A 24,224-nucleotide genomic window follows, 5' to 3' on the forward strand; every position below is an offset into this window, starting at 1 on the left:
ACAGAAAAAAACAAAGACGAAAAAAAGTATTTTATGTAAAATAAATTAAATAAGGGTGCAAGAGTGTGATTAAGCTCACTTAAAAACTTTAAACACATTGCATACATTCATTGTTTTGATTGCTGTATTGTTTTGTGAGGAATCAATTGTTGACACGCATTGTTCCTTCATAAATACAAATAGATCCCATTTTTATTTTTATTTTACATTTGTGAATATGGAATTCGGCAAGAAGTCAAATTAGATTAATAAGGAAAAATGCATTATCATTTTTTTCACTATAGTCATAGCAATAGCAGTAAAAAGCAAAATCTGAGAAAATGTTGTCAACTATAAAATTAACATCTTTCCACAATTTATATGTTAATTTCCAAGACCAAAATAGATGGGAGCAAGTTTCCATATGTAATTCACAGAAAGAACAATTTACATCTACTTCTCTCTTTAACTTTTCTTAAGAAATGTTTCACTGGACAGAATATATGGATCAATTTAAATAAAACTTATTTGATCTTATTTGTTCTAAGGAACCTTTGTGGTAAGGAACAAACTTTTTTCGAGTCAATATTAGTCACAAATTTATTGCAAAAAAAGGTTGCTGCAGAAATCGAAACCATGTTGTCCTGAATCAAAGCGATAATTCTGGAGTTCATACCTCTATTAAACGAAAAACAAACTTTACCTAATGGAGACAGAATTTCGGTCAGGGGGCAACACTCACAGGGGCAGAGAGTGGTCGACTTTCCCAAATAACATGTATTTACCAGATGGAATAGCGTCAAAGGCTATAGAAAGTTATTTTGGAGTTATTGGAATATTGTACTTGTCAAGAAATTCTGAGTAGCTGTACTACAGGCCTTTTTTATTAAACATCTGGCTCACTAGTATAATATCATTGTTTAACTATTTATCATAAAATAATGACTTGTTCTTATATATAATATTAGTCGTTCTAAATATAACCCCTTTGCCGAGAGAAATTGTGCTTGTAAATCAGCGTCCATGCCATAATAATCTGTTGATGAAAATTGGAAAGTTTAAGTGGGATTCTTTGAATACTATAGTTCTAAAGTAGAATACATTTTAGGCCACGTAAATGCGAAAAGACGTTATGAGAGATGAAATTCCAAATAGTAGTCTGGGTTTTTTTTTTTAAGATATTCTTTGATCCAGTTTATTTTGAATGCATTTAAGAGAGCTGAAGTTTATAAAATGAAGCCCACCACTGTTGTATGTATTTAGAACTACTGATTTTCACACATAGTTGGTTTTGATTTTTTTTTCATAAGAAATTAGTTAGCATCCTATCAATCGATTTACATTTTGAATTGTCAACATATAATTGCTGAGCAGCATAGGTTAGACGGGGCATACCTTCTGCCTTAGTGAGCAGAACCCTTCCCAGAGACATGTCTCTTTGTAACCAGTGGTTGAGAACCTTTTGGGTCTTTTTCAATAATTGGAGAAAGGTTTAAAGTGCCTCTTGATTTCCTTATCAACTATAGTATCTAGTACAGATTTCAATCTGGGAGTTATCTGGGAGATATCTGGGAGTCCACATCACAGAGGACTTAACATGGACTGTACACACAGACACTCTGGTGAGAAAGGCGAAGCAGCGTCTTTACCACCTCAGGCAGCTGAGGAAATTCCGGGTCTCGGTGAGGATCCTCAAGTCCTTCTACTCTGGAGCAGTGGAGAGCATCCTGACAGGCAACATCACTGCCTGGTTTGGGAACTGTACTGCCCAGGACAGGCGGGCCCTGCAGAGGCTGGTGCGTTCAGCTGAACGTACCACTGGAACCACCCTCCCCCCCTTGCAGGAGCTATACACCAGGAGGTGTAGTAGCAGAGCCCGTAGGATCATGAAGGATCCTCATCACCCCAACAACGGACTGTTCCAGCTGCTGCGGTCAGGCAAGCGCCTCCGCAGTCACACAGCGAGAACAGAGAGACTGAGACAGAGTTTTTTCCCGCAAGCCATTAGAACTGTCAATGCTGACCTCACCAGGGGTCCTAACTGAGCCACACACATAGGCTCCACTACCTTCTGTACTATATGCAGCATACTATACCGCATACTGTATCACTGTTCAGGGTTGTTCGTGATGCCGTATTGCTGCGCCGTACTGTTGTATACTGTGCTGTATTATCCCAAACACTACCTCACTCTATTTACATTCACATGCCACTTTAATTCACATGCAACTTTAATGCACATATCTGTATATACATAGGCATATTCCCTCTATCTATTCCATTTTATTTCATTTTTTTTATTGTATTTTATTCTATATATTTTTATTTTATTCTATAAGTATTCAACTTACTGTATTACGTTTTAGGAGTCAGTTAGTCGGTCTATTAGAAAGACATTTTTTATTTTTATTTTTTCCTAGGACAGTGTGCTATCACCGGGTGCGTTGCATTACATTTCACTGCATATATGTATGAAAGTATGTTTATGTATGTGACAAATAAAAATCTTGAATCTTGAATCTTGAAAATCTATTGGCCAGTATTTGGGCAAAGACTTAATCATTATTTAATAAGGAGTTTGGATGCCAGTTATCTAATACCAGGGGAACTTTTTTAGGTTTAGAAATCAAGGTGATTAGACATAATATAGTCGGGAGTAAACCTCTGTCAGTATTTTCTGTTAATGAAACGGGGCTACGCTTACAGAAAACTGCTTATAAAATTTGGCAGTGAAGCCATTTGTTCCAGATGATTATTTTCTATATGGTTTATAGCATCAGTGATTTTATTCAACGAAATAGTGCGGTCACAAAAATCACTATCTGCCTCATTCAACTGATCAATATTAGGAATCAAAAAATCAATCAAATCAAAAAAGTGAGAGGCTGTCTGATGATAGTACTTGGAAGTATAAAAATGTATGTAAAACTCAGCACAATAGTTTTCTATTTTCTTTGGTTGTCTTTAAAGTCTAAAAAAGTACGCAGAGTTCTGCTCTCCCTCTTCGAGCCATCTTCTCCTACATGATCTAACAAATGCTCCTTCAGTTTTAAGCTTATGTATCTCGTCCAACCTATGCTGCTGCTCAATAAGCCCAATCTTTTCTGACCCTGTGAGGACATCCACTGGTTTGGAAGCTAAAGATGCAATCTTAAGTGTTGCATCATTTTCATCTGCTCTTTTTCTTTTCGCTAAATTACGACTGTAATTCCTCAGGTTTTTTGAAATCTCATGTCTTAATAACTCACAATTTCTCTGATACACATTTTCATTTAGAGCTTTGTTACAGTAGTGCCTCATCACACTTTCAATGTCAGCAATGGTACTATTCTGTGTTTAAGAATAGTACTATTAAGTGTCCAGTATGAGGATTAAAGGGTAGTGGAGGAAGACGATAAAGGAATATAAATATGGAGTCTTATGATCAGATAATGGCAGCATGGTTAGAATGGTAGAATGACTGTTGAAACATTTTTCAAATCTTTGGAGATAAGCCAGTGATAAATATGTGACTGGCTTGATTGTGACTTGTTCGCTCCACGTATTAGTTCAATTAAATCTATGAGTGAACATCTTCACATGAGAACTAGAGGAATCTGAACTCCTTGAAGGCCACCTGTCAATGTGATTGTCCAGCGCAGTATTGAAGTCTCCACTGAAAATGATGGAAGAATTCGGAAATTAAGATAAGCAGGGATGTAGTCACCCTTCTAATTGTTAGCTTTCCCGAGTTGTAGCGCCATTGGCTCCCTTCCAAGTTCCTAGTGCATATTCCTAGTTAGTCTCGTCTTCCCCTTACCTGCTTGTCTCCTCTCGTCGACCCAGTCTGTCTCTCCAAATCCAGCCAGCCCGGTTTACCTGTCTGTCACCACTCGTCGACCAAGGCTGCCCGTCCATCTCCATCCAGCCTGGTCCCCCGTCTCTCCACCCGGATCCTGGACCCCATCTCCTGGTCATCATCGTCCCTGCCCTGCCCTGCTCCCTCCCTACCTGACCGGGTCCTCCTGGCCAGCTCCACCGTCCAGGCTAAAACATCCTTCGCCTGCCTTCTGTGTCGTGCGTTTGGGTCTCTCCCAGTTCTGGTCGTGACACTAATCTGTCAATATAAGCATTTTTCTCTGTTTGTATTCTTTGAGTCAGTATTATATTGTTTGCAATATAGAAATGTAGCTTTACGTTTAACATGAGTTCTTAGCCCTCTCGTATTTAGTGAAATAATAGACAAAGACAATGGATGAAAAGTAATAAACATAGCTACAGGCAACAATACATGGGTATGTATTACAGGTTTTCCGGGTTCTGTAAAACACAGCGAATTACAATTTTCTGAGTTTACATTGAACACTGCATCGTTTTTTTTCACTCGCTTCATAACTTTTTTTTCAAGGTTTTCTGAGATTTGTTTGGTCTTTTCTTTTACACGAGTGACTCCTCAGGATGGATGTTCTGTCCACTCTTTTAGTAACTAGCGATGCAACTTGGTCGGGTAGCTCCCAGTCCCAGCAAGGGAAGTTATTTATTTTAATGTAGATTTAACGTCTTGGAAGTAAATTTTGTATGAATAGTTATAAATGCTCACTTTCGCATTTTTTCCAATCACCTTGCACTTATGTCACTGACTGTTTCTCATGTTTAGTTCAAATGTCCCTCAAGAACGGTGTTTTAACAATTACGATCTTTGCCCGGGCCCGTCTACGTATGCTGCCCACCGCTCCTGGCTGTGTCCCCGGAGGAAGGACAAGCCAGGATGGGTCAAATGCAGAGGATCCATTTCACCGGCCACCATCAAAAGCATGTGTGTGTGTGTGTGTGCAAGCATGTGTTGTAGTGTGGTGTGTTGCGTGACGAATAAAGACTGTTTCTTCTTCTTTCTTGGATCGTGCAGTGCGGACACCAAAGAAAGATTTGGTTCCTCCAAAGGTTCTTAGAACTTCCTGCGGTGCGAAAACGGCTTCTTTGTCCATTTATAGTTTTTGGGGTTTCCTTTAAACGCAGCATCGACTCAAGTTGTCTGCCTATGTGCAAACGCTATGCAGTCCACAGGGTGCAAGTGGCTAGATGTGAATGAGTTCCGAGAGCTGAAGCTTGGACTTGTATAACTTTGGATGATGTCACAAAGCGCCCCTCTCCTCAAACTAATCAAATCACGCCAATGTTCTCCTTCCATTAAAATTACAACAGTTTTTCCACAAATTTCTTCACCAAATGTGGATCGATAATAATCAAACGACAAGACATCTGAAACATCCTGGTTCAAATGAGACCTCAATCTCTGTGTAGTGCAGTTGTCATGTTCAAGATATTTTTAGCCTGAAATACGCCAAGGAGATTAAAAATAGAGACTCTGAGCAATAACAAAGGGGTTCCAGATGTGAAGTGTTAGACCAGATAAATGGTAATACACCAAAATAGAAAACTTTCGGTCACTAAGAGGGTACTAACAAGGGGATGAGAACTGCAAACTTTTAAGAAAAATATAGTGCACATGTGGAACATATGGTTCAGAATCAAGTCACAATGTGTGAACATGAGGATACAGTAAAATGTGTGAAATGTGGCATCCTCTGGTATGTTTTAAGAATGATATTTTTCTCTGTTTTTTATAAATAAAGAGGGAAATGAGTAACTAAAACTAACCGCTGTTAACTTTACCTTGCATCGTCATTTATGTAGTGTTTGTATATATGTTAAAAATAAAATAAAGATTCAGCTCAGCAGCTTGCAACATAGGGCATCTCTCCCTATATTTAACAAATTCGAATAAATTTGCTAGTGCAATTGAAATGTTCGTTAAAAAAATAATAACCTATGGCATTAATGCAAAAGAGAGAAGAAAGAAATTAAGTAACATAGTAAACTGTACCCTGATTGTACCTTGTGCTAAATATGGCACACCAACCATGTCTCTAAGGACGAGGAAGTACAGTAGTTGGCTCCTTATATTCGCCAGCTCCTTATTCGAATTGAGAAACACAACATGACAAGATGGACTGTAATTAAATGAGAAAGGTAAAAAGTGATGGCACTTTCCGCAAAATTGTCATGACTTAACTATAGGATTTTTTATTCTGACTTTCATCATGAATATGTATTTTTTATAATTTACCTGGTGTGCAGACTGTGGTGTCATTGTGTCATTGCACTTTTTATCTAATTGCCATGTTCCTCCACTCTTATTTTCTCTGGATTTTTTTTTTTTTTACAGTAGCAATTATATTTTATGAATCCCAGAACATGGTATGTCAGACTAGTCTCAATGTGTATTTCTTCCCCAACTGATAAAGCCCTCCCCCTTTATTTCAAAAGTGTCTCAAAATGTGACACTCGTGTATGACATACAATGCAATTGAATACCAGCAATTACGAAGATCTTTAATTAAGATATTTTACTGTATTTCCATTCAATAGTCTAGAGTCCTCTTTTGTTTTAAGGAAAAAGAGCAAATTGGTGTTTTTAGCTGTGTATATGTCTATATATATAGCCAGCATATCTTTGAAAGTGAATATCTCGCAGGGACGAACCCATTTTAATCTGGATGCACAGGAGAAGATAGTTTCCTTAAGCTGTTAGAAAGAACCCTGGCAATGATTGTCTCCATATCAAGTGAACATTGACAAAGTGTAGCCTCATCAACAACCCCGCCCTCTCACCCCAAGCTGTGGCGTACTCATGCTCCGTCTGTGTTTCTGTATTTATACGTGGTGTTAAGTTTAGAGTCGCCTACAGTTTAAAGGTAGTAACAACAAAGACCAAAACATCAACAACTTCACACAGATATGGCAATTTGTTGAAAGAGGACTTGGAAAGGACATTAGAACTAGAAAAGGACATGGTCCTTTGGGCTTCCCAACTATAGACCATGTGGAAACAAACTGTTTACCATCGGTTTCTATTTTACATGTAAAACAATCATTTTACTACATAACACTTCTATAGTTCTACCACATCTTAAATGAAAAGCAGGGATTCAATTAAAATAAGTAATTCAATAGCTTCTCCTCATTATTTTTAAAGCACTGTATTGGTTGTGTTACAACACAGACAACACTGCGTCACAGTATGATATGCAACTGCTCTGTCTCGGACGGTAAAGCACTGCAGAGGGCGATGAAAACTGTCCAATGCATCACCGGCTCCTCACACTCCACCATTGGGGCTGTCCAGCGCAAGCGAGGTCAGCAGAGGTCACGCAGCACGGTCAGGGTCAGCTCTCACCCCGGCCACAGACTGTTTGCCCTCCTCCGCTCTGCGAGGCGCTACACAACTCTCCGTTCCCGGAACAGCAGGTTCAGGAACAGCTTCTTCCCTGCGGCTGTCACCCTGCTGACCTCTGCGTCGCCGCTGAATAACCCCCACACACCTTCCTCCAGCCACTGAACATTTGCACCAGACTCTTTTATACTGCTGTTCATTCTGTATACATCTCACCTATAGTGTGTTCATATACAGTATATCCTACTGTCCATACTTCAAATTGAGTGGCACAATGAGACCGTATCTCTTGTCATTCTGGATTCTGATATTTAGTCACAATGTTTGTCATATAAAAGTGTCCGATTTTTTCAATGTTTTGAAAATAAGGGCGGCAGAACATGGCAATTAGTTATAACATGCAATGACACATTGACACCACAGTCTGCATACCAGGTGAATAATAAAAATGCCATTCACCATAAAAGTAATAATACAAAATCCTAAAGTAAAGTCATGACAATTAAGCAGAAGGTGCCATCACGTTTGGCCTTTCTCAATTAATTAGAGTCCATCGTGTCATGTTGTGTTTCTGGTTGCTTCATATATTAGCTACGGATATATATTTTTTATATATTCCATTGAAGAATGCCATCCTGGACAGCCATTGTTTGTTTTAATTTTCTGAATACACAGTATTTGTAACAGGTGAGTCATTTCGGAAGTCTCTCAACAGAGGCCTCTGCAGTGCAGGACAGAGTTCAGTCACTAAATGGAGCCACCTACAGACCAAATGACGTTATCGCAGCAATTTAAGGTGGACTGATTATTCGAATAAATAGCTGGCGATTAATAAACCAACTTCCGCCTCGTCCTCTTCAGGTGGGAATATTTCAGTTCCATTCACAAAAGCACGGCCTCCAAACAAAGAAAGCCAGCCTGTTCCTCCTTTCTCGGTCTTCTGCAGACATGTCCTCTCCCAGCTTCGAGTTGTTATTCTTCAGAAAGGTTGAGCAAGCCCGGTCACCGCGGTGGTGACGACCGTGGAACGTTAGCTTCTTACTTCTGGCGATTGCAGTTACGCTTCAGAGATCACAAAAGTGGCGTTCATTTGTGACGATTGTCTTGTTGAACAAAACTTTTGCGTGTGATAAACTTTTGTTTTCCGCCGAGCTTATTTTCTGCAGTGATCCCAAACCCCGTGGGGAAAATCCCATTCACTTTTGGCCGAAGGAACCAGGGCGATGCTGACTTCCGGGTTGTCTACAAAATACCCCATCCCTGCGCCACACGCTGTAGGACCTTTGGTTAGTAAAACTCTATTTAAAAACACCACACGCCCGCACATGCAGTACACCGTGAGAAAGGTGTGATATTGATATGCTAGAAATACCAGATGTTAAGCAGTGGTTGTTGAAAAAAAAAAAAAACAACCGAATATAAAGATCGAAAATAATAACAAATAAAGGGGGGAGAGAACAGCTGCATTCCATCGATATAGGAACACGGAAAAACCACACCGCCCACTCGGATTTGTGAAAAGGAACGGCCAGCCATTTATGTTCAAATTCCGGGCAAAATACTCATGTTAGGTTAACATAGGTGTTGTAGCTTACAGAATTCGGGGGGTTGCCAACCAAAAAAGATTTGCTCGCGGGCGTCTACGTTTTCCCCGAAACAAATGAATGAAGGCAAACGAACACATCAGCTCGGAAGTGAGGGGAGAGGGGGCCGCCGAATCACCAATTTCCGAGTTCCAATGGAATGCGGCGTAACGTCTACGTCGCAGGCCATTTCCGGAAACAACGAGCCGGCGTGTATCCAATCAGAGAGCACTTGCGTTTGAAACGCGAACCGAGCACCGACGCCAGCTCCCAGTTTCGGAAACCTGGTCGTCTCAACTGACGTCTCAGCAGTGGAACCCGGGTCGGGAAAGTCCGCACAAGGCAATTTATGCACCCGGTTGATTGTGTTCGACCCTCGGTCGCCTCTCCTCGACAGCTGTTTCATGGGAACTCCAGAGGGAGAAAGAGGTAAGGCGCTTAGAAACTGGCTTTATGTTTGTCTGGAAAAATCCAGCTATTTTTTTTTTAAGCTAACGTCAGCTGACAGTAGACTTGGCTATGGAGGAACCGTCTGTCTAGCACACACACACACACACACACACACACACACACACACCACAACCATTGTACGTTAGCCACCGCGTTCACAACTTAACGTTAGATATAAAGAAGTATACATTTAGTTCGGCAACGTCGTATTTACATACGCCTCTAACCGTGTTAATTAAAAATAGCAGGGCGAACGCCGACAGTCGCCTGTTTACTTTGGTGATGTGTGTGTTGAGTTCAACGCCTGCTGGGAGAAGGAATTAATAACCAAGGGACATTGTTTGTGTGCCGGGGCTGGGATTGCTTTGGGCTTCAGATGTCCGGTGAAAGTCATCAGGGGAAATCATCCCGACCAAGATGTCTGATCTCGCTTCGTTACTGTTTTTTACTCAAACCGGGTGATATGTGGGAGTTAATTATCACAGGATAGATTAACACACACACTGACCACTTTATTAGGGACACTTTATTAATACTGGGTAGGACCTCCCTTTTCTCAACAAGACGTTGTAAACATTCCTTTGAGATTCTGGTCCATGTTAACATGATTGCATCACGCAATGCCTCCAGACTTGTCAGCTGCAATTTCATGCTGCGAATCTCCCGTTCTCTCACATCCCAAAGGTGTTCTATAGGATTCAGATCCGATGACTGGGAAGGCCACTGAACAACATTGAACAAATTTTCATGTTTATGAAACCAGTTTGAAACGACTTTTACTTTGTGACATGGTGTATTATTATGCTGGAAGTAAGTAGCTATTAGGAGATGCGTTATTTTTTGCCATGAAATGATGTACATGGTCAGCAACAACAATACCCAAATAGACTGTGGCATTCAAGCCATGATGAGTGGTACTAACGGCCCAAAGATAGAAAGAAAAAATTCCCCACACCGTTACACCACTGCCACCAGCCGGGACTGTCGACACAAGGCAGGTTGGGTCCATAGAATGGATTCATGTTGTTGGCGCCAATTTCTGACCCTACCATCTGTGTGCCTCAGCAGAAATCGAAATATATCAGACCAGGGTACCTTTTTTCAGTCTTCCACTGTCCAGTTTTGGTGAGCCTGTGCCCACCGCAGCCTCAACTTTCTGTTCTTGGCTGTCACAAGTGGAACCCGACGTGGTCTTCAGCTATTGTAACCCATCTGCCTCAAGGTTTGACGTGTTGAGCATTCTGAGATGTTTTTCTGCTCACCACAATTCTACAGAGTGGTTGCTGTATCTGAGCTACCTTAGCCTTTCTGTCAGCTCAAACCAGTCTGGCCATTCTCTGTGGACCTCTCTTATCAACAAGGTGTTTCCGTCAGCAGAACTGTCACTCACTGGATGTTTTTTGTTTTTCTCACTATTCTGAGTAAGCTTTCGAGACTAATGTGCCTGAAAATCCCAGGAGATCAACAGTTACAGAAATATTCAAACCAGCCCATCTGGCAACAACAATCATGCCACGGGTGAAAAACACTGAGCTCACATTTCTCCCTATTCTGATGGTTGATGTAAACATTAACAGATGCTGCCCCATACCCGTATCATGATTTTAATGCGTTGCACTGCTGCCACACTGTTGGCTGATTAGATAATTGCATGAATAAGTAGGTGTACAGGTGCTCCTCATAAAATGCTCAATTGCTATCAACTGCTAAATATTTAGACCTATTGGTGGACAGTATAAGTCATACATTGTCGTTATTAAATCCTCATGCAAATTAGTTTCACACAATTGAGATGCTAAACAATATTGTCCATTTATACTATCATCTGAGTTATGCTGGTGGTTTATATTCACAGCGGTTGCTGTGTTGTCCTTTCTTCAAGTTCACAATTTTTATTTTTTTATTTTTACTATTTTATTTTTAACTGTACAATTCTCTCTTGAGCTGCAGTGTACAGGGTAAACATCTGTACAAATCGTTCAATATCAAGTACGCGAAGTCCGGACTTGCGGACTTGGTAGTTCAGACTTGGCAAGTTCCACTCGGGAGTACAGACTCCCGAGGACGGTCATTCTGCGAAATGCATTCTGCGATACTTGGCTGTCCCAAGTCCACACAAGTCACCATTGATGCATCCTCGATAAAATGGGTGGAGCAAGTTCACATCCGGGCATTTGGACTGGACTTGGCTTGATGCGTACTTTGAATTGGCACAGTACTTGGGCTGCGACTGATGACGTTTCACAAGTCCACAAGAACACAAGTACAGACAAGAACGCAGATTGAGAAAGGGCCGTTGTCTCCTGAAATTAAATTAGGTAGGTAGGTACTTAATTCTTCCAGAAGGGAAATTGCAATGTCCCACTAGCTCACATAAACAGGCAAAATAGGCAAAATACTAATAAAGCAATACGATAAAAATATGAAAAAATAAAACGGCAATGTATGCAAAGTTATGAAAATATACAATAAACCTAACAGTCAACTGTATCCAACAAAGAAATCTGCCAGTATACACTGAACCTGATGATATACAGATAGCACCTAAAAAATAACAGAACAATAAAAACGATAACCATGAAAGACCTGAAAAATAATTGGTCATGTCCAAAAATGAAATATACGGTCCTACACAATAACTTGTGAAATAAACAGTGAATCACAAATATGAATGTACAATGAACCTGGCATTAAATATATAACCCTTAGAGAATAAACTGTTTTTCAATACATTTCCTATCCACCAAAATAAAAGATTGACATTAAACATACATACACAGCTGTATTAACAAATTCACATCATTGATGTAGGATGATTATGATAATAACACCATTATACTCCCTTGAATAAGTGTTATGTGTACATCTCTCTCTTCAGATTGGGTAGATGTGGCAAATGATCTACTCAGAAAGTGTCAAATAAACCTGAGGCTGGCCAAGTTAGCAGACTGCAATGCCAATGTTTTCATCGCTTTCTATGAAAAGATCTTGGGAGAGAAAGTTCCAGGTAGGTTTCTGTTTGAAATGTTTTTCAAATGCACTTCAATTCCGGTCATTACATTTTATTTTTTTAAATCCATAGGGTTAAAAACATTTTGTCTAGTGGCGAGCACGTCCCCCTAAGCATGTTTAGAATGTAAGGAAGGATTCTTAAGAACCTCTAAGCCACCATCACAAGATGGCCTTTGTCACTCTGTCCTGTGTAAAGTGAGTGTACAGACCAGATGAAGATTTCTGCATGTGTATGTGTTCCTGAGGTTTGGGGTGTGGGTGTGGGTGTGGGTGTGGTGTGTGTGTGTGTGTGTGTGTGTGTGTGTGTGTGTGTGTGTGTGTGTGTGTGTGTGTGTGTGTGTGTGTGTGTGTGTGTGTGTGTGTGTGTGTGTGTGTGTGTGTGTGTGTGTGTGTGTGTGTGTGTGTGTGTGTGTATTTTGTTTTATTCATTTTTGTCTGTGTTAGATTACATTGCTAAACCATGCAGTCAAGAGGATGATTTCCATAACGTTCAGTCTGTGATAGACTCGTTGGCTCTGGACTACCTTCAGATCAGTCTGTCGCACATTACAGGTAAAAAAACAACAACAACAAAAGCAACCCACCACTGAATTAATGAATGAATATGAAAGGGTTACAATAAATGATGTGATGTGATCAATTCAGTCAGACCTGAGTGGTACATTCACAGCTCATGGACAAGCAAGTTCTCATTGAACACATAATGGAAAAAGCTCCAGCTCCTCCTCGGGCAGGATTATATAACGCTAACGCTTCATGGCCTGTGTCCTAACTTTGTATATGTATTTATGTATGTCTGTCAAAAGGAGAAAATATTGTCAGAGGTGACAAGGAATCCATAAAGAACTTGTTGGAAATCTTCGACGGCCTGTTGGAGTATCTCAACGAGGAGACGAGTGAGGAGTTTCATAATGGAGGTAGGGAAGGTCGTTGCTTACTTATCCTCACTCTCAAGACTCTGTCCTTCCCCATGGGTCTGTAGCTTATCCCAGAGTGTTAATTTTCACAAAGGATCTACGGGGTTTTTATCAGATTTTATATTATTTAATTATAAAAGTATTTCTCTTGTGCTGTCAGTTTTTAAGGCAAAAAAAAATCGGATTAAGGATTAAATGTCACAAATGTTTTTTTTTGTTTTTTTTGTTTTTTTTTTGAAACATGGACAGTTATCGGCCCTGCATTTCACTGATGCAAGTAATCAAAAGATCTTCACAGACACGGAGATGTTCCCCACCTCAATTTAACTCCATATGCTGTCGCTCACTTTTAAAAGACACTTCTATGGCCACTGCGTGGAGAACGATGACAGTATTTCTCTATTATCATCTATTGATGGTGATTTAATCATTGATAAAGCGACTGCTTTAAAAAAAAAAGCCGGCTAACTAGAAGCTGCTCCATTGTTGACTTAAATAGAAAAAGTCCCTTCATAAATTATTGATAGACCACTACAGAAATGAACACATATCCAAGTATGGAACATATACATTCAATTGTTCTGCAAAAGTTCAATATCACTTCAAAGGTTTAAAAAGCTATGTAGTTGTAATAACCATCAGGTACCTGTTTAAAAGCCTTTCGGTATTTGCGCCGTCCTGAGGTTTAATATATATATATATATATATATATATATATATATATATATATATATATATATATATATATATATATATATATATATATATAATCAGCCCCAGAGCTTTGGTTGGGGGACCAACGGTCTGTCTTCCAAAAACTACTTTTAAACTCAGTTTTAAACCCCTGGGTTTCACTGAGGACAGCCAGCTCTGTGGAATTAGCCGAACTGAGTGTGCCTTTGTGTCCACGCCTGGCTTGTCTCACTGGCCACTGGCATATCGCAATTAGAGCTTAATGACTGTCTGCCTGACAAAGGATGTTTTTTTTTTATAAGGGCCCGTTCAAATTAGTTTGTTTAATCATGCCAGGAGACAAGACATAGACTGTACAGGAATCTATGAGTGGCTCGTTAAAATGTATATATTTTTTAATGTTTATTTTTATCTTTTTCCAATCACATCACAGAATGTTATGTGAGAAGAGGCTTTGCTCTGGCTTACCAAAAATATTTTCCTTTTGCACAACAAACCTAACACGGACACATGATGATAACCTCCACAATAGGGATACTGTGTGTGTGTGTGTGTGTGTGTGTGTGTGTGTGTGTGTGTGTGTGTGTGTGTGTGTGTGTGTGTGTGTGTGTGTGTGTGTGTGTGTGTGTGCAGTGTGTCTGTGTGTGTGCAGTGTGTCTGTGTGTGTGCAGTGTGTCTGTGTGTGTGCAGTGTGTGTATGTGTGCAGTGTGTCATAATCCACACTGTACATTAATTAATATATCTCAGCTTTAATTTCTGGAGTTGCTGTGTGTGACTACTTTGGCGCTTAAATTCTGTGTGTTATAATTATGTCTCACTGCTTTTTAGTTTATTTTTATTTTTTTACTTCAGTCTTTTACTTCAGTCTTACATCTTCTATCGCCGCTATTTATTTCCCGGTAAGACTTTGATAGGACTCTTGCTGAGTTTGTGCCGAGAGGCGTGGAGCCACAGGGCCCTGAGCAGACAGACGCCACGTTGGAGGCAGACTCCCTGTCATCCAGTGCACAGTGAGTTCTTTTGTCCTCTCTGCCGCCCATCATACCATCAACATACCACCAACATCCAGAGTGTGGTTGATGAGACCCTTAACATTATGTACCATGGAAAGTTGGAGAAAATGTGTCTTGTGAAATGGAAAGGTTGCCACCTGGGACATACTTTGTTTCTATCTGTTTTTTCTTCCACAACTGAATGTATTATAGGGACTTAAAGTCCCTGTCTAGCAAAAATAAATGTGTTCAGATTTTTTTAACACCAGATAAAAATGTGCTATTAATTACCCAGCCAAATTTGAATGACTGTAAAAATCGGCAAGATGTAAAATAAGGTTTCAAAATCGTGGAAAAAAAAAGGCAGTTCCCTCTGCTCTTGGAGGGCGGTGTCTGCTGAAGGCACGGTAACCACACCCAATCATGTTAATCATGTTAAACGTTTATATTGAAGTATGTCAATTCCATGTTTAAATGTTCTGCACAACCCAGTCCTGTGTCTCCAGTTGTTCACCTCAAAGCAGCTCTGTCTGGCTGCAGGGCCCCCTGTTGGCTCCTCCGCAGGCCAGGTCTCGCGCCACGGCCTGCTAGCATGCAGCTAATACTAACAGAACCAAACCCTGCACGGTCAAACCAATGGGACGGTTCTTTTTTCATTTCGGGTGTCCGTTGCATGAGTTCACGATCTCCCTGGAGACACCTTTTACTCCAGGTGTTTATATAGTGTTAGGGGAGGGGCCATGCCAAGTATGACCGCTCCACATCCTTGAGTCATGATTTTGCTCCACCCAAAAAACCCGCACCACAAAAATGGTAAGAAACAGTTTAATGGTTTAACTAAATCCACAATTCAATTCAGCTTTACATTGTTCAGTCTTTTCACAATGTTTTTAGCAATTACCTTTCAGCAATTACTTTCTTAATAACTGGCGTTTTTGTTTCACTCTCCCTTTTAAAGCTAGAAATGGCCAATAACATCGATTCCTTTCCTCATGACTTAAGGATATTTAAGCCCCTTCATTGTTCTCTTATCTGCCTCTGTTTGTGTCCCCTGGGCCAACTCCCACCCACTTTCTGACCTTCCCCTTGTCTGTGAAGGAGGGGAAAAACGAAGCAAACGAAATGGAAATATGCCTGAGCCGTCATCCGAGCACATCTTATTGACACAACAGCCGGCTTGGCAGCTCTGATCACTGCTGTACACAGTAATGGCCGCTAGTTATATTCAAAACAGTAGAAAGCGTTTGAGGGCAGCTCTGTTCATACCCATAGCGGGAGTTCCAAGTCAACTGTAACAGAATTGGAAGCAACTGGCTTTTCAGATTAGATTACAGTGGATTTAGTTCCTCCCTTAGTTCTTCCTGTCCCGGAAATGGCAAATTGGAATTCAGCTGATACAACATTGTGCTACAGCTGATACAACATTGTGCTACAGCTGATACAACATTGTACTACAGCTGATACAACATTGTACTACAGCTGATACAACATTGTACTACAGCTAATACAACATTGCACTACAGCTGATACAATATAAGTTAGGCTACTGCAGGGTTCCTACGCAGTATTGAATTTGATTTGAATCATTTCCAGGTCTGAATAGGTATGGAAAAAAAATTTGTGTTTCCAGACTATTGCTCCTATTCTGTTTTCTAAAATATAAAATTCAGAATTTCTAAAAATAAATTGATCATACAAGCAGGATGTTTGTTCATGGCGTTTGGAGCCGGCAGCAACTGCAGCCAAAATGTTTACCACTCTGAGCGAGCACGGGCCAGAGCGAGCTTGATGTCATTGAAAGCAAGGCAAGAAGTGTGATGTGTGACTGAACGCACTACGCAGAGCTGCCGCCACACCTGTACGTCACAGCCTCTAAAACAGCTCTGCCCCAATGTGCCTTATTTTTGTACCAAACTGGACATCCGCGACCAAATTAGTTTGGAAGAAAATGCGGCAATATCTTTGAATTGCATATATACATAGCATCGCCAATAACCAAATATTAAGCTTGTCTGAACATTTGTGTTATGCAGTGATGTAGTTATCGGAAAAGTAAATGTAACATTTTTTGCATAAGGAAGCCATACCTTTATGGCTGTGTTCATCGTTGTTTCCATGGACACTGAATAAACAAGGCTACACAGACGCCGTGAAACTTTTTTCAACTCCTTCAGCTTTTTTATAAAATAGACAAAAAAAATATGGGGGTAACAATAATATATTATTTATTTAAAACATTAAGGGAAAATAATATAGGGTATAGGTAGCAATGGTTACTTTACTTGCTCTTTGAGCAGAGATGTTTGACAGTGGAACATTGTCCAACTTTTTGCGTAGGGGTGTGGACTGAACGGCCACAATGGGTAAATGGAGGTTTTCTGGAAGCTTACAATCCTTGGTTGAACTTTTCTGGGTTTGGTGTTATTTGAATGAGCTACAGTACCTAGCTACAATCTTCTGGCAATTATTTTGGTAAAATGGAGAATCATGTTTTTGTAATTCTCCTTAGTTCTGCCATCCAGTCCAGTAAACATTCCCTTCACTCCTGGAATGCAGAAGAGATTGGATCGACCAATGAGCTCATAGGACTGGGAGACTCGGCACGCACCTTCACAGCCAAACAAGATGGTTAGACACACACACACACACACACACACACACACACACACACACACACACACACACGCGCAAGAATGCATCCTCTGTCATTGGAACCTGGCCAAAGGGGGTAATCAGTAATATTTTATTCATTTATGGCACTAATTGTCCACAGCGTATGAGTGGGATTTGAAAATGTCGACAGTTGGTCCACTGTTACTTCGATGGCCGCTGAGATTTCAAGCTCTAACAGCATACAGTCTCAGTTGTGGACGAAATGTCCCTCCAAATGAGTCCTCCTCGACCAGAGCAAGAAGCTCCGAAGCCTAAAATCCTTAATTCAGCGTTTCATTCTAGTGTTAGCCACACAAGACTTGCTGCTGAGAGAGAGAGAGTTAAAATCATGTTTATTTGTTGATTTTATCCTTTTAGCGGGTGACTTAACGCACCCCCAGGCCCTTCCATTTGTGGAGCCTCTTCTCATACCAATTCCACAGCAGCCTCCCTACCAGACCACCACCCACCACAGGGGTGATACAACCCCCTGTCAGCCCGGCCTGCCTCCCAAATCCAGCCGCCTTAGCCAGGGCCACTCCGAGCAGGAAGCCGCCCCTGCTGCTACAGAGGTAAGTTTTCAGCTTTTGTCATTAAGTAGGATAATACCTGTTTTCCCCATAAGACAACAAGAACAAGTTATATAATGAGAATGTTTACAGTTTATCGAATTATCCTGAAAAGATGTTAACAATCAAACATCAAACAACTCGTGCTTACATTTGACTGCATTTTAAGTGAAGTAGCTAAAGTGCTTGCAACTTGGTGTTGGCAAGTTTCCATGGCCTGAGACACTAAGGAACAGGAAGGAAGCGTGGAAGGGTCAATGGAAGGTTCTATTGTTTCCTGAGAGCGCCAACGACTGCCGGTTTTTGCTATTTGAAATTAAGTGAAAGTCACTCAACCTGCTTTTCGTGATAGTGGAGGTTGTTATTCCTGGTACCAATCGGGCTCACCGTGAACACAAGTAATGCTGTTAAGTAGAACTGGGCTTCTTTATCCAACCTTGCGCATTTTAGCTGAAGTAGAGCTGAGAGAAGCAAGCACACACTTCCTTTGACTCTGGCCAGCATCGGGAAGCATGAGTCGCTGCTGAGTCATTTAAAATGAGAAACATGAGAGGAGTAGTCATTTCAAAAAAAAAAATAATAAAAGCCTCATCCTTTCACTTGCTATTTTTTTCTGGTCCCGGACCTTGTGTTGGTCTGCGATTTCACCTCGTTAAAAATCTGTCGACCAGTTAGCGTCTTTGTGTGGAAACAAGGGAAGTCAATAGTTGAGTCGATTTAGTACAATACATTTTAAAGAATTGTAGTAGTTTTCGGTTCTCCTTATTTCTCCTTGTTTCAGCCAGTTATATTCTCTATAACTGGGAATTAGATTACAACGGCCCTGTGGCTTTATAGAGCATTGGACTTCTAGGTAAGCACTGGAGAAGTGATTCAAAGGTTGTGGGTTAGAGTAACACCGAGGTCGAGCTTTATTTCTAACTTCCAGGCGTTAGTGCTGGGGACTCCCTGAAGGGAACTATGAACTGTGGAGGAACTAAACACCTTCAAGGGCTTTCTTTTCTGGTTTCGTTCGCACTGCACTGGAACTCTAAAGTGATTTCAACTAATGTGGTTTCAGCATGACTTCTGTGTTTCGTGTTGTATTTAGTCTGTAACTTTCACCTATTCCACCTTATCAGTCTACTAAAATATTTCTACTAAAAAGTAGAAAGAAAAACAATCCAGTTGCTGCATCATCACTTATATTAGATCTAGAAGACATAATTTAAAAGTTTGCTCTGACTTTCATAAGGCACGGGCATGCATCGGGACAGAGCAGGGATTTTTTTGTTTCATTCATTAACTTCGGAAAATGAAATAAATACATCTACAATAAAAAAGTTTATTGTTTTTTTATTTTTATTGGTATTTTTTTGTATGTCGTACAGAAGTACAATAACATTTCCATAGAGTTCATAACAGGTAAAATGTTCCCTCTCATGACATCCCTATCATATACCTTTTATTGTTTGTCAAATATCACACTTCCAGTAGAGCATGCACGGGGCTAAGCACCGGGCCAAGAAAGAAAATAAATAATAAAAACTCAAAGATTATTGGAGGGAGACTCAGAATCTAGGGAGGAGCTGTGATACGGGATGAATTGTGTCATCATGCCTTTAAAAAGGGATGAATAACAGCAAACTGTACGGCCGTGATGATTGTTGTGAAGTAAGCGTCTCTTTTTCTTTGCATAGCACAGTATGTTGTCATGATATTTTCAGTTAATTTTAACTACTTCAGGTTCATGGTATTTGTCTTAATGGTTTGAGGCTTGAGGAGGACTGCTGTCTTGGTTGGCTGAAATCGGTTACATGCAGTTTCTGACCTGCGCAGAGCGCGTTTCTGTCTGGCTGCACAAAGACCACTTTGCTTTAATAACGGAGGGCCAATAGTGCCTTCTCCTTCTATTCTGTGGTAAAAAAAAAAAAAAATCACAACTTTCATAAATCAGCCATACCTCATTCTCTCTCATTCCCTCTCTCAGAACTCCAAGCAGCCGGCGGAGAGCAGCCTTTCCAATGGACTGCAATACCCTAACCAACACTCCACTCCTGGTGAGTCAAAATTAACACACTGGCACACCTTTCCTCAGACTTATACGAATACATATATATATGAATATAGATAAGTGTTACGGGAACACAAACTGTGTCCTGGAACAAATTAATTATCACCAATATGTTGATATTGCAGTTGATGCCAGCTCTACCAGCCTACTGGAGCTAGCTTGCCAACATGACAATTGTACTTTCTGTTTCTGGTACAACAGAGTGATTCTCATTTGAAATACACACCGTTTTGACGTACTATCTGGTAAATTAGCTCAATGTTGTGTTGCGGTGGAACTTCCCATTAAGTGCTGTGCTTCTTCTCCAGCTCTGAGTGAAAATTCTGACTCCAGTCTGCAGAGAACCAGGACAGCGGAGGAGAGAGAGACACTAGAGGTAAGGAAACAGCAAGCCAGCCTACCTCAAACACTGAAATTCAGTCTCTGTGAAACAATCCGAATGGCCATTGGTGCGGTTGTCTGGGTTAAATGCAGAATTATTTTCAAAATGAAACACGTTGTAGTCTGCTGTCTGCTGTGGCCCCACAGTGATTCAAATCTGGCTGGCCCCAAAACCCAAATGGTTGACTCTGTTAAAACCTCTCTCTCCTCCCAGCCAACGTACGGGGGTCCCAGGACGATTCTGTTTCGGACACAGACAGACTTACTCCCCTCACTGCAGGATGGGTTGGAGCACAAAGCCACTTCACCGTCAGACACAGAGGAAGAGGAGGTGGAGGTGGAAGTGGAAGATCTGAGCGCCAACCTGAGGCAGGAGGACGGGCGAATAGCTCCCAGGGAGAGGAAAGCCCACGGGTAAAATTGATCAAATCCACCAATAGGGCTGAAATATTTTGGGAAAATATGAAATTGTGATTATTTTTTATTTAATTATTAGTAGTTTTATTTTTTTTAGACCATTATTGTGATTTAGTATGTGATTTTCTTTTTAATTTCCTTATCCTCTGTATTATTCACTAAACACAAGCAATACATCTTTCTATACAACCTTTCCCAGATCAGGAGCCACATTAACAAAAAGTGTTTTCAGAGGAGCCAAATTTCTGAAACGCCCCTTTCCTCCATCAAACCATTATGCATTTTAAAATAAGGCTACTAGTTATATCAGTAGTATATTTCTAGTATTATAACAAATTAAATATAAATTATTAATAATAAAATTGCCAGTGGAAACCAGATGATCAGCCATTGATCACTCAGTTAACAGATCATTGATCACTACCAGGAAATAGATCTCTATAGATACGCTCTCTCTCGAAGCCGTCATAGGTTGATGTGTCTAATGGGAAATTCAGTTTTGAATACTGCAGACAATGTCTCAGACAGAAGTTATTGAAATACTCATAGAATTTTTTTATTAAACATTACATAACACTTTGAAGAGCTGCAACTAGTCATAAAAGAGCCGCAAGTTGAGTATCACTGCTTTAGATTGTGTAACATTAAAATCGCAGCCTGCGATTTGTACATTGTGTACTATTACATTGTGATGTCAGCTTGAATTTGATTAATCGTTCAGCCCTACCCCCAATACCTCAAACCTATCTTTTCAGCCTCCCGTATACTGTACATAGTTCTGTAGAGAAATATTATGTTAAGTGAGGTAAAGCTTTGTTCTTACTCTCTTCCCCTCAGTCATTAATTAATGCTGCTTCACAAATTGTCCAGCATGTCTTTTTAACTTGCATAATATTTTGTGTTTATTAAAGTTTATTTTTATTTTTAAGATTTTTTTTAATTGTTGACTTAATTGTTCATGTTTAATTGTCCCTTCAGACGGTTCTCAGAGGAGAAGTGTGAGGAGGACCCTTTGTCCCGGCAAAGGCAGAAGAACCTGGAAACGGAACAGGAGCTCCACCACATGTCTGTGAAAATGTCTCGACGACTGGAGGAGCTTGGCAAGGTGTGTGTGTGTGTGTGTGTGTGTGTATGTGTGTGTGTGTGTGTGTGTGTGTGTGTGTGTGTGTGTGTGTGTGTGTGTGTGTGTGTGTGTGTGTGTGTGTGTGTGTGTGTGTGTGTGGCTTTTATTTACCATCTTAATGGACGTTGTCATTGAGACATTTGTTTCACTGCCATTGCCTCCTTATATCAATAGTGATGTGAGATAAAAGGGTTATAACTATTTCACAGTTAGCTGGAAAAAAAAATCACATATTGAACACATATTGAATCTGCAGCTTGATTTCATTGTAATGCAGTATCAAGTGACCCATTTTCTAATGACCAGGACCAGAAGTAAGGAACTATGATGTAACGCATTTCAATTTTCCCATCTGAGTTGTGCTTTAAAGAGTCTGCGTGTGGTTTTTTGTTATTTTCTGCAGATGTTGAAACGTGCGCTAGTAGAGAGTGGCGAGTCCAGCGAGGTCCGAGAGGAGGACAATGAGTGCCAGCACAACGACAGCATCGTGGACAGCAGGCCACACAAAGGTAAACTCCAGCACTTCTGTATTTTAAAGGCCATGGCTCATTTATTTGACATTCCCCTTAAAAACTGATCCAAAGGTTGAGCCATACAGTGGTTACCAGGGTTTTTAATTTATGGTTATTATGCTTGTTGGGGTCCGGGGTAGAACCCTATTATTTCTTTGCCACATCATTATTGGGGTTCAAACCCTGCAGGGGTAGAATCCCATTGTTTTCTTGCTGCTCTATTATTGTTATTCTTCTTTGTTGTCTTATGTTGCGTCTCTATTCTATTATAAATGAGAAAGATTGGTCGAAAAAAACATGGCCATCAATCTTCAAACAAAATATCTTTGCACAGGGCGGTGCTTAGCAGGAAACAGCCAATTAACTCAAGCTGTCTTAAAGCAATCCCGATTAAACCCAGAGGAGGCATCCCACACTATTCTGAATGTACACACCAAATTCCATTCAAATTTGATAAAGGGGGGTGGGGGGTGTAAACGGCATAACTTTGAGTGCACAATTGTTGAAATGCTGCATACATTGTGATGATACAACAAGTGAAGAAGAAGAAGAAGAATCTTTAATTGTCACACGACACACAACACTACAACACATGCATACACACACATGCGCACGTGCTTTGGATGGTGGCCGGTGAAATGAGTCCTCTGCATTTCACCCATCCTGGCTTGTCCTTTCTCCGGGGGGGCAGCCAGGAGCAGTGGGCAGCATTCGACGACGCGCCCAGGGACCTGGTACCATATGTTCATCGCAGGTCATGTGCATGTTTTTGGTGGGGGTCTTACTGATGTTTGATGGAGGAAACCCCATGTGAGCAGGGAGAACATGCAAACTCCACACAGAAAGGCTCCTATTTGGGAGATAACCTGCCAGAGCACGGTGCTAACAGCGGCCCAGGCGGGAATCAAACCAAGGACCTTCTTGCTGTGAGGCAGCAGTGCAATGCACTGTGCCACCGATTGAAATGCGAAACCCGTTCGTGGCTTTAATTTTTGCCTATTGAGCTGCTTCCTCCTTATTATTACTAATGCATGCCCGTTCAAAAGAGAGGGGGGAAAAAAAAAAAGACTTCTAAGACATTTTAAAGGCAGCTTAACAAAATCAATGATTCAATCTGTGTTCCGCAATGGAAGATGAAACTGCCGGTTAAAGTTATACACCTGGTAAAGACGCTCTTTGTGACTCAGTCGCAGAGCCCTGAAGGCCTGCTGTGTATTCAAAGTTTTTTAATATTACATTTGGTGCGTGTCCAAATTGCACCAAATTCGACACTGCAAGCTAGGGCTGCCCCTGACTATTAAGATTATCCTCGTCGACTATGAGGCGTCATTTCAAGCCATTAGTTAACTAATTGTCGTACATTCATGATATTAATTTAATTATTTTAATAGAAGTTTTTGGGATATCAGAAAATGGTTTGACTTTCATGGCCGATAAAGAATATTTAAACTAACACTGTGCTACATTACAGATTAAACACAAAACTTAATAACCAGCTTTTAAAATCGAAATTAAATTTACAAGCACTGCACGCACATAGTGAGCTGCCTGTTAAATACACCGATTACATATAAGATCGGTTAAAGGGACGAGCCTCTACACGGCGACTCAGCTGATCCCATAGGTTTTCTATGGGATTCAGGTCTGGAGAAAGTGCAGGCCACTCCATTTGAGGTG

The 24,224-nt window shown here is 40.6% G+C and overlaps 1 protein-coding gene across 4 annotated transcripts in view; it reads left to right on the forward strand.

Annotated features, from left to right (window-relative positions):
• Nucleotides 1-9,029: 9,029 nt before the first annotated feature.
• LOC307229615 (centrosomal protein of 95 kDa-like) overlaps nucleotides 9,030-24,224 on the forward strand; it is a 34,932-nt gene continuing 19,737 nt past the window's right edge. For 3 of the 4 annotated variants that reach the window (XM_079999618.1, XM_079999619.1, XM_079999620.1), the window contains exons 1-12: nucleotides 9,030-9,204; nucleotides 12,104-12,232; nucleotides 12,682-12,789; nucleotides 13,044-13,154; nucleotides 14,753-14,858; nucleotides 17,350-17,468; nucleotides 17,871-18,064; nucleotides 20,031-20,100; nucleotides 20,423-20,490; nucleotides 20,710-20,909; nucleotides 21,891-22,017; nucleotides 22,439-22,544. In XM_079999618.1, coding sequence (XP_079855744.1) covers nucleotides 9,180-9,204; nucleotides 12,104-12,232; nucleotides 12,682-12,789; nucleotides 13,044-13,154; nucleotides 14,753-14,858; nucleotides 17,350-17,468; nucleotides 17,871-18,064; nucleotides 20,031-20,100; nucleotides 20,423-20,490; nucleotides 20,710-20,909; nucleotides 21,891-22,017; nucleotides 22,439-22,544 — 1,363 coding nt within the window. In that variant the 5' untranslated portion in view covers nucleotides 9,030-9,179. The remainder of the gene's footprint in view (nucleotides 9,205-12,103; nucleotides 12,233-12,681; nucleotides 12,790-13,043; nucleotides 13,155-14,752; nucleotides 14,859-17,349; nucleotides 17,469-17,870; nucleotides 18,065-20,030; nucleotides 20,101-20,422; nucleotides 20,491-20,709; nucleotides 20,910-21,890; nucleotides 22,018-22,438; nucleotides 22,545-24,224) is intronic. The other variant, XM_079999621.1, reaches the window with a different exon arrangement.

Source organism: Zeus faber, assembly GCF_960531495.2.
Source record: "Zeus faber genome assembly, chromosome: 4".
Lineage (NCBI taxonomy): Eukaryota > Metazoa > Chordata > Actinopteri > Zeiformes > Zeidae > Zeus > Zeus faber.